General features: G+C 45.9%; 1 protein-coding gene across 3 annotated transcripts in view; it reads left to right on the top strand.

The window, feature by feature from the left end:
- The first annotated feature begins 518 nt into the window (after window positions 1-518).
- The window catches only part of CDK14 (cyclin dependent kinase 14), a 389,160-nt gene continuing 374,441 nt past the window's right edge, over window positions 519-15,237 (top strand). For 2 of the 3 annotated variants that reach the window (XM_084858927.1, XM_084858928.1), the window contains exon 1: window positions 519-1,212. In XM_084858927.1, the coding sequence (XP_084715053.1) occupies window positions 1,110-1,212 (103 nt within the window). In that variant the 5' untranslated portion in view covers window positions 519-1,109. The remainder of the gene's footprint in view (window positions 1,213-15,237) is intronic. The other variant, XM_084858929.1, reaches the window with a different exon arrangement.

Raw genomic sequence — 15,237 nt, 5'->3', positions numbered from 1 at the left:
GCTGCCCATTCTAAACATTTGATTGGATCTGGATTTACCTATACTTAGAGCAGACCCACTGAAATCAGCGGGACTTAAAGTTAGTTATGACTGTCGTGTATCCCTCTGATTTCAATGCGTCTAATCTAAGCGGGAGTAAATCTGGATCCAACCCATAGTTACTAGAGAGTGACTCCCATTGAACTCACCGGGATTTACTTCTGAGTAAACTTGTTTATGGACTGCACTGCCTATCTTTGTCACCAACACACTTTTTGGGGGTAGGGTGGGATTTACGTCCTCGAGCATGTAAATGCCTGTGCACACCATGTCCCGTCCCCTTCAACACTGGGATATTTGTACGGGGTCCCTATATTAATCCGTAATATAGGGACGAGGAGGGAAGGAAGGAAGGAAGGAAAGTGCATCGTGCTGGGAAAGAAGGAGCGTTACGCTGGAGAGGGAGCGAGAGAAACTCCCCAAGAGCCGGCGTCCGTCGCTCGGGCCAATGGGAAAGGCGGGAAGGGGGAGACGGGGGCGGGGCGTGGGCGGCCCGGCAGCCTCGGCCCCCGGGAGAGCGAGGCGGGAGGCGCGGAGGGAGGCGCTCCGGGGCGAGAGCGGGAGAGAGTTGGGCTGGCGGGCGCTGCTCGGCGGAGGGTCGCCGCCTCCCTCTCCTGGCTGCGCCTCCTGGCAGGCTTTCCCGTCCCTCCCTCCCTCGCTCGCTCCTCAGGACTCCGCTGCCCGCCTCCCTCCTCTGGGCTCCTCTCCCTTCCCGGGTCTCTTTCTTCCCCTCTCCAGCGCGCGAGCGAGCGAGCGAGCGAGCGGGCGCCCTTCCTCGCCTGCCCCCTTCCCTTCCCTTCCTCCGCCCCTCATTGTCTGGCGGAGCGTCTTGCCCAATTTTTCAGGCAAGGGGGGAAACTAACTATGGGCGAGGACAAGGGAGCCCCGGCGGCTGCTGCTCCGGCCAGCACCACGTAGAAGAGCCGCCGCCCCGCGCTCCCTTCCCTTCCCTTCCCTTCCCCGGCCGGAGCGGGGCTTTCTGGGGGCGCGCTTGCGACCGGCCGGAGCGCGCGGCGCGGCAGCCTCCCCGCGGTTCTCCGGGGGCGCTCGCCCACGCCTGGCCGAGCCAGATGTGCGACCTCCTCGACTCGCCGCCGCCGCAGCCCGCCGAGAAGAAGCTCAGCAGGATGAAAAAGTTGCGGCGAACTTTGTCGGAGAGTTTCGGCCGACTAGGTGAGCGGGAGCGGGGGCGAAAGTGGGTCGGTGGGCGAGAGGGCGTCGGTCGGGCTAAGCGAGCGTCGAGGAGGCTTCTTGCTCCGTCCCGGGCGAACCGAGCATGCATAGAGCACATGCCCCCCCCCGCACTCGGTGCCCTCCAGATGTGCTGGACTGCAGTTCCCATAATCCCCAGCCGGCGCGCCCTTTGGCCATGCTGGCTGGAGATCGCGGGAGTTAGCTCAACACATCTGGAGAGCACAGGGTAGAGGCAGTCTGGCGCAGCATAAGCCTGCTCGCGCGCGCGCTCCTTCTTGGTACCTTCACTCCCAGAGGATGCTCCAGGGGAACCTCTTCTTCTGGGCTGCTCCATTAGACCCACTCAGATTCAATTTTATTACAGTTTTATCCCCTTCCTCCGCCACAGAACTCGTGGTTGTTTAGGACAAGATTCTCCCTTTATCCTCACAGCACTCCTGTGAGGTAGTTTAGGCTGAGAGAGAGAGAATGGCTGGCTAGCCCGAAGTCTCCTAGTGAGCTTTATTGCTGAGTGGGGATTTGAAGCAGGGTTTTCCCAGGCTTGAATGTGGTGCTCTAACTGTCACACCACACTGGCTGCCTTCTGCCCCCCCCCCCGACCCTTCCATGTTCATGAGCCACTTTTTTGTACATGCAACGTCTGGATGAATAAAGATTAAAAAACATATTACAGCATGTAATATGTACATTACCAACCATTTTTACCTAGAAGGCAATCGTGCTGACTTCAACGCAAGTAATGTGCGGAGGATTGCAGCCTTACTGTTTAAATATATTATTTTGGTCCAGTGTCCACTGTATACTTGGTGGCAGACCTGGATTTGGTGGCACATAGTGCACGAGATGACCCAATTGTAATGTCTTCCATTAATTTGAGTACAGGATCAGAGGACAGTAGTATTTATTTATTTATTTCATGTCTATACGGCCCAATCGCTGAAGCTGTCTGGGCGGTTCACAAAAATTAAAACCAAAAAGTACACAGTAAAACAATACAAAAATTATCTCTCGCTGATCTAGAATATGACTTATGAATGTGCCAGATAATATAGATGCCAGCAGTTTATGTAAACCAGTGGTTTATATGGGTTGGCTCTCCAAAATCAGCCCCCCTCCCCATTCTGAGAAGGAATGAGTCACTAATGTAAACTAATTATAGTCAAAAGAAGATGATGATAAAAGGTGCAATAAATGAGCAGCAGCATTTAGAAATTATTTTGAGAGGTGTTCATCCTTGGTGTTCTTGCTGTAGCAAAAAAAATCTTATTAGTCACCAATAACCACATTGAGTAATAATAATCTAAAAAGTGGGAGATGCAGAGTAAAACAGTGCCTTTAAATCACTCAGTTTCTGCTGGTGGAGTAGAAATAAGCTGAAGTGAAGGCTTCCAGATGGCTTAGTGGTAAGGGAAGCCATCCTTGGAATGTGAAGTTGGATCACAACTTGCCAGCCCGGGCAACTTTTGGATGCAGAAGTCTTTCCCCATGCCATGCTTTGCCTTTCCTTTGATTCTTGATTAATATTGCTCTGAATCTACAGTGCTACTGGCTTGCTGACTCACAAAGGACTTGCAGGCTGATCCATCATGTAAGAAAAATGTGTTATTTATTTTTCTTCTTGCATGGTGCCTTTTATTCCTTAGTCAAATTGGCAACCAGAAGTGGTACAGAAATAGAAAAATCATGTCTTGATTCCTAAAGTGTTTCGTTTGGTTGGATATAAATGGTCTAGTTTCTGTCATCTAAAATTTTATGAGTATTCTTTCACGTCTAAAATCCCTCGCCTGTCACAAAATTTCTAGTCATTTTCTGGTATCTCTTGCTTTGTAACCCCAGATATCCAGAAAAGCCTTGTGGAATACAGTGGGTGATAGTGTGTCCTGAGTACAAAGGCACATAAGGCTCCATGCTTGTGTAAGGCACTTTATAGCCCTGTCCTGAACACTTCTGAGATCCACACTGTGTTTACTTTGATTTGAATAGGATTTCCAAGTGTGCGTAGGATTGCAGTGCAAGTCTTACCTTCTGAGCACTACTTAACTAAGGAGCAAGTTCCATTGAACTCAGTTGTGGATTCAGTTCCAAGCAAACATAGGATCAGGCTGTAAATCTACCTTCTTACTGATAGGCAGAAACCAGAAAAATGGCTGTACTTCATTGTTAAAAACAAACTGGATAATTAACATCAATGATAGTTTGAGAATATATGTTGTGACAAGGTACTCCCACTTCAGTGTGTGTGACATGAGCCTGGTAGTGAAATGTTTGAAAACATGCAAAAGTAGAATAAATGAAGTTATACTTTAATAGCCACTGGCCTAGAAAGTTTAGCATGCTTAGGGTAAAACGAAACCAGCTTTGTAGTTCTCACTAATGATGCATCTTATCTTCTAATCAGTTTAGGGTAGCGAGACACACTCAAGCAGGAAGGGTGTTTCTTAGATTGAGGTGAGATCTCTGAAGATAACTAAGCAGTGGTGCTGATCTATCATCTTATGCTGTGTGTTTGTCTTCTCTTGGTAATATGTATATTAACACATTTAGGGTGCAATCCTATGCATGTTTACACAGGGGTAAAAAAGTCCTACAACTCCCAGCATTCCTCAGCCAGCCATGCTAGCTGGGGAATGCTGGGAGTTGTAGGATTTTTCTCTGTCTAAACATGCATAGGGTTGCATCCAAAGGGTGCAATCCTATGCATGGGAAATGCTGGCAGTTGTAGGACTTTTTTCTGTCTAAACATGCATAGGATAGTGCCTTTAATATATGACATATATTATCCACATTTGTGTTGTCACTAAGCAGTTGTGAGGTTCAGGGATTTTTTGGCTGTCTGTTGTATTGCCTAAAATGAAACCCTAGTTACTGCTTCTTTTGGCCTAAATGAAAAATTTCCCATCAAATTCTTTCCAGTTTGCTGTGTTGGCAAATGCTAAACTTTAAAAAGTACATGTTGACAGTAGTCACTGGATGTGAAAACCCTTGGAAAAATGTAAGTAGCTTCTATTGGGCTAGCTTGGGATGTATGTAATTCCTTCAAATTAAGGTAAAATATAAGCTTAACTCACATTACCTAACAACCTTATATGATTGCTTAAAATAGTAATTCCTGTTTAAATGTTTTCTTGTTTGGGATGGCCTGAGGACCTAAGAACCCTCCATGTAGGTGAAAATTTTAGATCAATCATAGTAAGAAAGGGATCTTCTTATATGATTATCACCAGTCATATTGCTCATAAATTAGTCATTGGTAAATGGATTTGCAGGGCCTCTGAACAAGTGCAGAACCTTTGTGCTGTGAACTGGAATGGCTGAAGGATCCCAGAAGCTCTTGCTCCCTCTTCCTACGCTTTTTTAAAGCTGCTGTTTATGTGAGTGTCTATCTCAAAATGAATTGGGAGCAAGCCTGGAGCTCCTTGTTTCCTGAGGTTTCTCCTGCTTCTTACTAGGAACTTGAGATCCACCACCTGCCAGATGCAAAATAGTGGCTTTGGGGGAATAGGTGGAGCCAGCTGCAAAATGGTGGCTTAGGATGTGGAGCAACTTATTTGCTGCACTTCTAAGCCATGCTCAGGATGATTTGCATATAAAGTATAAAGCTGCATCTGCATTAGAATACCTGATCTGACCTAACTCCTTATTTGGGCAATGGCGGGGGTGGGGAGCAGGAAGGGGACCTTTTTGTTGCGTCATCCCCTGCCCCTCCCAGAGGAATCCTCCTCTGAGGAGGAGTTAGAGACTGTCAGCAGCAAGGAGACACCCATGGCAGGAGACCTGGGGGAGTCTGGGCCCTCTGGTGAGATGACCATGATTCCATCCCCACAGGAGGAGGAGAGTTCCATCTCTGAGACAGAGTCTGGGAGACCACCTAGCTCCTGAGAGCATCATCACCTCAAGAGGCAGGCCAGAACGGCTCCTTTAAGGAGAAGTGCTCAAATAGAAAGGATAGCTCAGCAGGAAGGGACTCCTTGGGAGCAAGGCCTGTAATGACCTGCAGCTCAGGAAGCTGTGGCAATATAAGCTTGCAGTATCAATCTAGCTACTGCTGGAAACAACATTTTCTACCAGCTCTCGTGGTTTGTACCTCTGACCTTGCTCCGTGATTGAACCTTTGTGCTACTGACCTTGGATTCCTGCTTGACTGCTTCTTGGACTGTGTATTGTATCTGACTGCTTCTCTGTGTTTTGACCTTGGCTGCTCTTCAGACCTCTCTTTTGGACCTCTCTCACTTGCATGGTAAAACTATGCCTTTGACCATTTCGCACATATTGACTTGCTTTTGGATCTCCCCTTAGTTTAATCTAAGGCTGATCATGATCCAGCCATAGCAGGACATAGTGTTGCTCAGTGTTGTAGTGGAGGCAGGGCTCGCAGGGACGCAGCCCTGGCACTTTTTCATCAACAGGGACCCTGATGTCATCTGCCACCCCCCTCAGAATTCCCCGCTCCCTCTGAGCTTAGCTTCGATCCTCACTGTAGCTGTGTGGGGAATGAATATTCCAAGCAACAATATATTGTTTCATGTTGGAATGCAAAGTATTTTAACACCCCTGCATTTCTTATTTTCTTGGGTTCCAAGATCACCACAGACGGTGACTGTAGCCATGACATTAAAAGACGCTTGCTCCTTGGGAGGAAAGCTATGGCAAACCTAGACAGCATAGTAAAAAGCAGAGACATCACCTTGCCAACAAAGGTCCGTATAATCAAAGCTATGGTTTTCCCAGTAGTAACGTATGGCTGTGAGAGCTGGACTATAAGGAAGGCTGAGCGCTGAAGAATCGATGCTTTCAAACTGTGGTGCTGGAGAAGACTCTTACGAGTCCCCTGGACTGCAAGGAGGTCAGATCAGTCCATCCTAAAGGAAATCAACCCTGAGTTGCTCATTGGAAGGACAGATACTGAAGCTGAAATATTTTGGCCACCTAATGCGAAGAGAAAACTCCCTGGAAAAGACCCTGATGCTGGGAAAGATTGAAGGCAAAAGGAGAAGGGGACAGCAGCGGATGAGATGGCTAGATGGCATCACCGATGCAATGAATATGAACCTGAGCACACTCTGGGAGAGAGCGGAGGACAGGAAGGCCTGGTGTGCTATAGTCCATGGGGTCATGAAGAATCAGACATGACTTAATGACTGAACAACAACAATTTCTTCTCAGCCATCCAATTGAAATAATACTGCCCTACTCTCAGCTGCACTGTTTTTGGATCCCAGTTGAAGGCGGTATATCTTACAAGGTTGTGTAATCTTAGAAGGGGGCGAGGCTGTGACTGTCTCGAAGGGACCCTGCATTTCTGAGTTTGCCACTAAACTACTGGTGTTGCTATTGCTAAGCAGTTGAGAATCTGAAACCCCTGCTGATCAATGGCAAATCATCCAGTGATCTACTAGTAGATCCTGATCTGTCCTCTACTCACCCCTATTTTATGGTGTCTACTGACTTTACTGTATGAGAGAATCGGAAATTAAAGCAAGCTAAGAGTCTCAGCTGTGGCCATTGCTGCTTGCTGAGGCAATGCATGCCATTCATTAATTATGAGAGTTTGAGTGCTGTTGGGTCAGCCCAACAGTCTATATAAGACCAGTATCCTTTTTCACATAGTGGTCAGCCAGATGTTGTAGTCTACCAGCAAGGCCTGAAGGCAACCGATCCTGTAGTCTGTTGCCACCTAGCAACTGAACTAGTATTTACTGGCATACTGCCTCAAAACCTGGATGTCCCACTTAGTTCTTAGGTCTAATATCCATGGATAGACTTGTTCTCTATGAAGTTGCTAATATCCTGTTAAAGCCAACAGTGATCTTATTGCAGTGAATTGTATAAATGAATTATACACTGTGTGAAGTACTTACTTTCTGTTTGTCCTGAATCTAGAGCGGATCACGTTCATTGAGTTGCCAAACGTTCTAATATTATTAGAGTGGGTAGGGAAATCTGTCATGCCTAATTCTGTTAAATCTATTAGTCTCCCCCCGCCCCCATACCTTGTCTTTTTTGAAACTAAAGAGCTCTAAGCACACTGATCACTAAAACATTCAAGCACATCATGAATGATGTGAAGTACTTCCTTTTCGTCTGTCATTAGTAATGTGGATTTTCTGTTTGTTTCCCCGCTGGAAAATTTTCCTATGCAAATTAGGGTAATTTACATAGGATAATTTGCATGAGAACATTTTCAGTTTGCATCGGAACCTTTTCTCTAATTCTAGATTAGAGGTGAGCAGCTGCAGGGGGCCTGGAGCCATTTTTGCCCTTCTGGCCTCCCCCATGGGCTGCACTCTGTGGGGCACCAAAAAACACCTGCCAGTAAACCAACAATTCTCATTTGTTTTAAGCTTCTGTAGCTGTAGTGAACTGGTATAGAAGCCTAAAATGGTCAAATCTCACTTCGAAACAAGCAATATTTGGCCACATTAGGCTGCCTTAGTGGTCTCCTACCACAAATTTTGGTGGCAGGGGCCCCACCAGGGGGCAGAGAGGGCCAAGTGTTGCCTATCCCTGCCCTAGAGAGTAAACTAATTTAGCATGTTGTATTTGTATTTAGCAGAAAGAAAACCCTAAAAAACCCATGTTAATTTCTTATCCCCAGTGTACCACAAGTATTTGACCTGAAATATTTGATGGAAAAAATGTAAGCATGCTTAATGTGATTTAAATGTTTTACTGGAATACTTAGAAAATTTAAAGATAATAGCATGTGCTTCCCTTACACTGTTTAAATTTAAAGGGAAAAAGGAAAGGTATTGGAAACTGTTGATATACTAATGAATTTTAGCAAACCAAAAAACTGTGTATAATATGCTGATAACCAGTGCCCTGTTTTTCAGTGTCGAGGTTTTTCAGGGCTCTTGAGCATAACACCCTCAATGGGGCCCCTCCTTCAGTGATTTTACTTTCTTGCCACCATTATCACCGGCTGCTATTGCTCCTCATCCTCTTTCTGTCATCGTTGCTACCAACTGCTTGTTTGACAGGCAGAGAGCCAGTGAGCAAGTAGGGAATGGCACCTTCTCCTCCTCCTCCTCCTTCCTACTGTCACTGTCTGGGCCAGCATGAACAAGCAGGTTGCAGGGGTAAAGAGGCAGAACAACTCCAGGGGCTCTTGTCAGTGGGTAACTTCTGGAATGTGGGCCCTCTGCAGGTGCCCAGCCATCTGTATTCTTGACGCCGGCCCCTCTGACAACCGCTCATCTACAGCTCTGAAACCGCCAAGCTTGTCTAGTATTGTAGTTGCCGTTGGGAACATGCTGGGAGTTGTAGGAGTTTTTTCTGTCTAAACATGCATAGGATTGCACCCTATATGCTGTAAATCAGGCTCTCTTGTAAAATGAGCTAAAGAAAACAATCTAACTTTAATTGTTCCTTGGCTATAGAAATGGTCTTGAAAGAGTTAATTCTGATTTGTAAAGAGGAAGAATGGGGGCAGGGGTTTGCAAAAAGCCAAATTCCAAGTCTGGAGCAAATATTTATATTCCAGTACAAATCTTTGGATTGTTCTGTGACAATCGAACATACTTCTAATCCATCAATATAGCTGGGAGTAACTTTTCTTAAAATTGGAAGAGGTATTGATTCCTCATGGGAAACAATGTCTTAGAGGAAAAGCTTATCTCCTTGCATGTGAATAAGTCACAGGGAAGGGTTCTAATATAGTCTTCTCCTTGAAGTGCTAGTTTTGTATAGTCAGGGTTTCTTTGGATTATATTTTCTGGACTTTCACACTGAAGTGACTTCTCTGAATGCTGGAATCAAGTATTTCTTTTGGCTTCTAATAAGACCCATGAAGGCTATGGTAGCAATTTTCTGAGTACTGCCCAATGCAAGTCCTAAATATTTCAGAGGCAGGGTGGCATTAATTGTTGATTTATTCAGGTCTGCTGCATGTGATGCATCTACTGTGCAAGCTGGCCTCACAAGCTGCTGTAATATTAGTTTATCTTGAAGGAATTTGTAGCAGCTTGTATATAGTTCCCAGGTAGTCTCCACCCAGGAATTTACGGGGCCAAGCCTGCTTGGTTTCAATAATAGGGTTGCATCATGTGCTTTTGGACTATGACACTGTACTAGCTTTACAGGGAGCTCAAATATTAAGGATAAGGGTATGGTCATACTGCTTCATGGTGCTTGATAATTCTTTTTTTAAAATCACCAAGTTGATAAAAATCTCACTTCATTGGATGAATAATGACCTGGTTCATGTGTTACCTTTGTGGTACAATTTCTCCTTCTGCATGGTTGCAATAGAATGACACCTGGTTTGGGTCAGTAATACAAATGAAGAAAGATGGGTGGCTACCAGATGGATATTTGAAGGGCCATGCTCCATATGAACCTGATAATTTATTTAGGTCTTCACCTGTAGCCCTGTTCTGGGTACTGCATCCTTCAGAGTTTAGGTGGGTGGCAACTAGGACAGGAGCTTTTCAGTGGTGGCTCCCTGACTCTGAAACACTCCCCAGAGAGGCCTGCCTGGTGCCTACACTTCTTTTTTTGGAGCTGGGTGAAGGCTACCTAATTCTCCCAGATACTCTCCCAGTATCCTGTACACATACTGGTTTTCTATTGCTGCTGCTGTTTTCAAAATGTGGCTTTGATTGTCATTAGTTTGTATTTATTTACTTCTCTTGTACTGTGACCTGGGCTGGGTACCTATGTGGAAAGGGAGTATGTAAATGTTTAAAAAAAAAATTCCCTAAAATTTATTTATTTATTTATTTCATTTCATTTCTATACCGCCCAATAGCCGAAGCTCTCTGGGCGGTTCACAAAAATTAAAACCAAACAACACACAATAAAACAATTTAAAATATATAGAACATTAAAACCACAATATAACAATACAACCACAATAAAACCTAGCAGCAGTACAGGAGTTTAAAATACAGATTTAAAACAGCAAAGATAAAATTTAGAAAGTTAAAATGCCTGGGAAAATAAAAAGGTCTTCACCTGGCGCCGAAAGGAGTACAATGTAGGCGCCAGGCGAACCTCACTAGGGAGCTCATTCCAGAGCCGGGGTGCCACAACAGAAAAAGCCCTCCTCCTAGTAGCCACCCGCCTCACTTCCTTTGGCAGGGGCTCACGGAGAAGGGCCGCTGATGATGATCTTAAGGTCCGGGCAGGCACATATGGGAGGAGGCGATCCTTCAGGTAACCTGGCCCCAAGCCGTTAAGGGCTTTGAATGTTAACACCAGCACTTTGAATCGGGCCCGGAAATGGACTGGCAGCCAGTGCAGCTGGAAAAGTACTGGCGTAATATGAGCTCGCAGGCCAGTCCCTGTTAACAATCTTGCTGCCCTATTTTGGACCAGCTGAAGTTTCCGGACTGTTTTCAAAGGCAGCCCCACGTATAACGCATTGCAGTAATCCAGACGAGAAGTTATCAGAGATAAAAGCTTAACTATCTACATAAAAATACTTAAGGAACTATTATTCTCTCTCTCTCTCACTCACTCACTCACACACAGAGAGAGAGAGAGAGAATGTTGTGTATTGTGGTAAGAGCGAGCGACCAGAGCAAGCAAACAGGGGGAGCAAACAGGAGTTGGCCAGTGGAGTTGCAGTGGTAGAAGAGACAAAGGAGACAGAGGCTAAGAGGTAAGTGGGCTGCAGGAAGCCCAAGGGGCTGCCCTTTATCCTTCTGAGTGGCTGTGAGCTCATCAGGTGCTTCTGAGAGCTCCAGCTGAATGGGGTGTGTGTGGCCTGAGTACTGCCAGCAGCTGAGTGGGCAGGAAGCTTCAGTCTGTTTCCTGCCTCCCAGCTGAGCAGAGCAGAGCAGAGGAAGCTGCTCCATCTGGTCCAGGGACTACAGAAGCAAGCAAGCTCCCAGAGAGCGAGAGGCCAGAGCGAGTGAACAGGGGGAGCAAACAGGAGTTGGCCAGGGGAGTTTGGAAGGGGAGGTCAAGGGGGAGGCCCCTAACATTTTTTTAACGTACTTTTTTTTCATTTATATGTCTTGTAACACAACTTCCACATGAGTGGGACTCTGCTTTTAACCTCTACTGAGTAGAGGAGCAGGCACAGGCTAGTTTAGAACAATCACAAAGCTAGACACAAAAAGGGAAAAGAGGCTATGGAAGGACAAGACTCCAGTGGTGGTGACCTGCGACAAGTGCAAGTTGATCACGCTGCTGGAAGAAAAAGTAAGTGGACTGGAGCGGCGACTGTCGACCCTCTGGGAACACAAAGAGTTCTTGGACAGAATGGGGGAACTTCAGCAGCAAAGGGAAGACCAGAAGCTTGAAGAGCAACAGCAAGATGACGCAGAGGTGGGAAATGCTGAGGAGAAGAAAAATGTAGTAGAGGATACTCCTTGGAAAAGGGTGACAGGAGAAGAAGAACTAGACTCCACTCTACACCAGTGGAAGCAGTGGAGCTGTGGAACAGATTCCAGGTACTTGCGGATGAGACTGGAGGACAGCCTGCAGAGGAAGAATCACAGGGGAACCTACATGAGAGTGATCAAGAGGCTGAAAGTCAAACAGAGGCGATGAAACCCAGGCCTACAACAAGAAGAAGAGAAGAGTGGTAGTAGTGGGAGACTCCTTGCTGCGTGGGATCAAGACCCAAGTATGTCGTGAAGACCCGTCGACTTGCCAGGTATGTTGTCTCCTGGGAGGACGGATTAGAGACGTGACTGAAAGGTTGCCTGCACTCATAAAGCCCACTGACAGGTATCCCTTTCTTCTCATCCATGTGGGAACAAATGATACGGCCAAGCGGAGCTACGAAGCAATCACGTCAGACTTTGAAGCTTTGGGAAAGAAACTCAAGAACTTTGGGGCCCAGATAGTTTTCTCATCCATACTTCCAGTAGTTAGGGGAGGGATAGAAAGGGAATGAAAAATACTCCGGGTGAATGACTGGCTACGAAGGTGGTGCCGACGAGAGAGATTTGGATTCTGGGACCATGGCCTATACTTCCTGGAAGATGGGCTGTTGGCAAGGGATGGGTTGCACCTCACAAAGGCTGGGAAGACTGTGTTTGGCCACAGCATGAAGAACGGGCTTTAAACTGAATCCTACATGGAAGGGAGATGTAAAGTTGGGGGTAACAATGGACGTAGGCTCATGCGCTGCAACGGAGAGAACAGCTCTAATAGTGCCCAATAATAGTCTTCAGACACAGGTAGGAAGAAAGCCAGACTATGAAGAACATGGTCTTCGATGTCTATATACTAATGCCCAGAGTATGAGAAACAAACAGAACCAACTTCAACTCTTAATACAAGAGGGAAATTATGACTTGATAGGTATAACTGAGACTTGGTGGGATGACTCTCATGACTGGAATACAGCAATTGAAGGATATAACTTGTTCAAAAAGAACAGGAGGAACAGAAAGGGAGGTGGGGTTGCACTATATGTGAAAAATGCATACTCTGCACAGAAATACAGGAAGATGAGCTTGGTAGCCCCATCGAGAGCATCTGGATCAAAATAAATGGAGCAAAGAATAAAAGGAACCTGATGGTTGGAGTCTACTATCGGCCACCCAATCAAGGAGAAGACGAGGATGAAACTTTTGAAAAGCAAATAGCCAGTGTTTTAAGGAAGCATTACATAGTAGTAATGGGGGACTTCAATTTCCCCAATATTTGTTGGGAGACAAATTCTGCAAAACATGGCCCCTCCAGGAAATTCCTGACTTGTGTGTCGGATAACTTCCTCCTACAGAAAGTAGAGGAAGGAACTCGAGGATCGGCTATCCTTGACTTGATCCTAACCAACAGAGATGACTTAGTGGATAAAGTAACAGTTACAGGACCTCTGGAGGAAAGCGACCATGTTGTACTTGAGTTCTTGGTTCTAAGGGAAGCAAAAGCCGGGTGTAGTCAAACGCGTACCCTGGATTTTAGGAAAGCTGATTTTAATAAACTCAGAACAATAATAAGTAAGGTCCCATGGCAAGCGACACTAACAAGAAAAGGAGTCCAAGATGGGTGGGAGCTTTTAAAAAAGGTAATTCTCAAGGCACAATTACAAACAATTCCAACAAGAAAAGGTGGGAGACAACAGAAGAAGCCAATGTGGCTTCACAAAAAGCTTAGAGATGACCTGAAAACAAAAAGGGACACACATAGGAAGTGGAAAGAAGGCCAAGTAACAAAGGAAGAGTACAGGCAGGTAGCACAGAATTGCAGGGATGGTGTCAGGAAGGCTAAAGCTGAGAACGAGCTGAGGTTAGCGAGGGATGCTAAAAACAACAAAAAGGCTTTCTTCAGCTACGCGCATAGTAAAAGGCAGAAGAAAGAAATGGTGGTTCAGCTATTAAATAAGGATGGCAAAATGATAACAGATGACAAAGAAAAGGCAGAGGTGCTCAATTCCTACTTTGGCTCAGTCTTCTCCCAAAAGAGGGTCTATGACCCCCCTGGCAAAGGCGAAGTACAGGCTGAAGGGGCAGGATTGCAGCTTGAGATCGATAGGCATATGGTCAAGGAACACCTAATTACTTTGAATGAGTTCAAATCTCCAGGGCCAGATGAACTGCATCCTAGAGTAATAAAGGAACTGACAGAAGAACTCTCAGAACCATTGTCTATTCTCTTTGAGAAATCATGGAGGATGGGTGAAGTGCCAGATGACTGGAGGAGGGCTAATGTGGTCCCTATCTTCAAAAAGGGCAAAAAGGGGGAACCTGGGAACTACAGACCAGTCAGTCTGACATCAATCCCTGGGAAAATTCTAGAGCAGATGATAAAGCAATCCATCTGTAAGCACCTTGAAAAGAAGGCAGTGATTACTCCAAGCCAACATGGATTTGTCAAGAACAAATCCTGCCAGACGACTCTGATCTCATTTTTTGATCAAGTGACCTCCCTTGTGGACCATGGGAATGCTGTAGACATAATATACTTCGACTTCAGCAAAGCTTTTGACAAAGTGCCCCATGATATCCTGATGAGCAAACTAGCTCAAAGTGGGCTAGAGGAAACAATGATCCGGTGGATCCACAGTTGGCTACAGAATCGGACTCAAAGAGTGCTTATCAATGGGACCTTCTTAAACTGGGGAGAGGTAATGAGTGGGGTACCGCAGGGCTCAGTCCTGGGCCCAGTGCTCTTCAACATTTTTATTAATGACTTGGAAGAGGAGGTGCAGGGAATGCTGATCAAATTTGCAGATGACACAAAATTGGATGGGATAGCTAATACTTTAGAAGACAGAAACAAAATTCAAAGCGATCTTGATAGACTGGAGCGCTGGGCAGAAAACAACAGAATGACATTTAATAGGGGTAAATGCCAAGTTCTTCACCTAGGAAAAAGAAACCAAATGCACAGTGACAAGATGGGGGATACGTGGCTCAACAATACTACAAGCGAGAAGGATCTTGGAATTGTTGTCGATCACAAGCTGAATATGAGCCAACAAGGTGATGTGGTTGCAAAAAAGGCAAATGCTCTTTTGGGCTGCATTAATAGAAGCATAGCTTCCAAATCCTGGGAAGTACTAGTTCCCCTCTACTCAGTATTGGTGAGGCCTCATCTGGAGTACTGTGTCCAGTTCTGGGCACCACACTTTAAGAAGGATGCAGACAAACTGGAGGTGCTTCAGAGGAGGGCAACAAAGATGATCAGGGGACTGGAAACAAAGCCCTACGAAGAGAGACTGCAAGAACTGGGCGTGTTTAGCCTTGAGAAGAGAAGACTGAGGGGAGATAGGATAGCGCTCTTCAAGTACTTGAAAGGTTGTCACAGAGAGGAAGGCCAGCATCTCTTCTCGATCATCCCAGAGTGCAGGACACAGAATAATGGGCTCAAGTTACAGGAAGCCAGATTCTGGCTGAACATCAGGAAAAACCTCCTGACTGTTACAGCATTAGGACAATAGAACCAATTACCTAGGGAGGTGGTGGGCTTTCCCACACTGGAGGCGTTCAATACGAGGCTGGACAGCCATCTGTCAGGGATGCTCTGACTTGGATTCCTGCATTGAGCAGGGGGTTGGATTCAATAGCCTTGTAGGCCCCTTCCAAACCTACCATTCTATTA

The sequence above is a fragment of the Heloderma suspectum genome, chromosome 5 (assembly GCF_057233095.1).
Source record: "Heloderma suspectum isolate Gila_16-S chromosome 5, 16-S_ref, whole genome shotgun sequence".
NCBI classification, from domain to species: domain Eukaryota; kingdom Metazoa; phylum Chordata; class Lepidosauria; order Squamata; family Helodermatidae; genus Heloderma; species Heloderma suspectum.
This window is presented reverse-complemented; position numbering and strand designations above follow the sequence as displayed.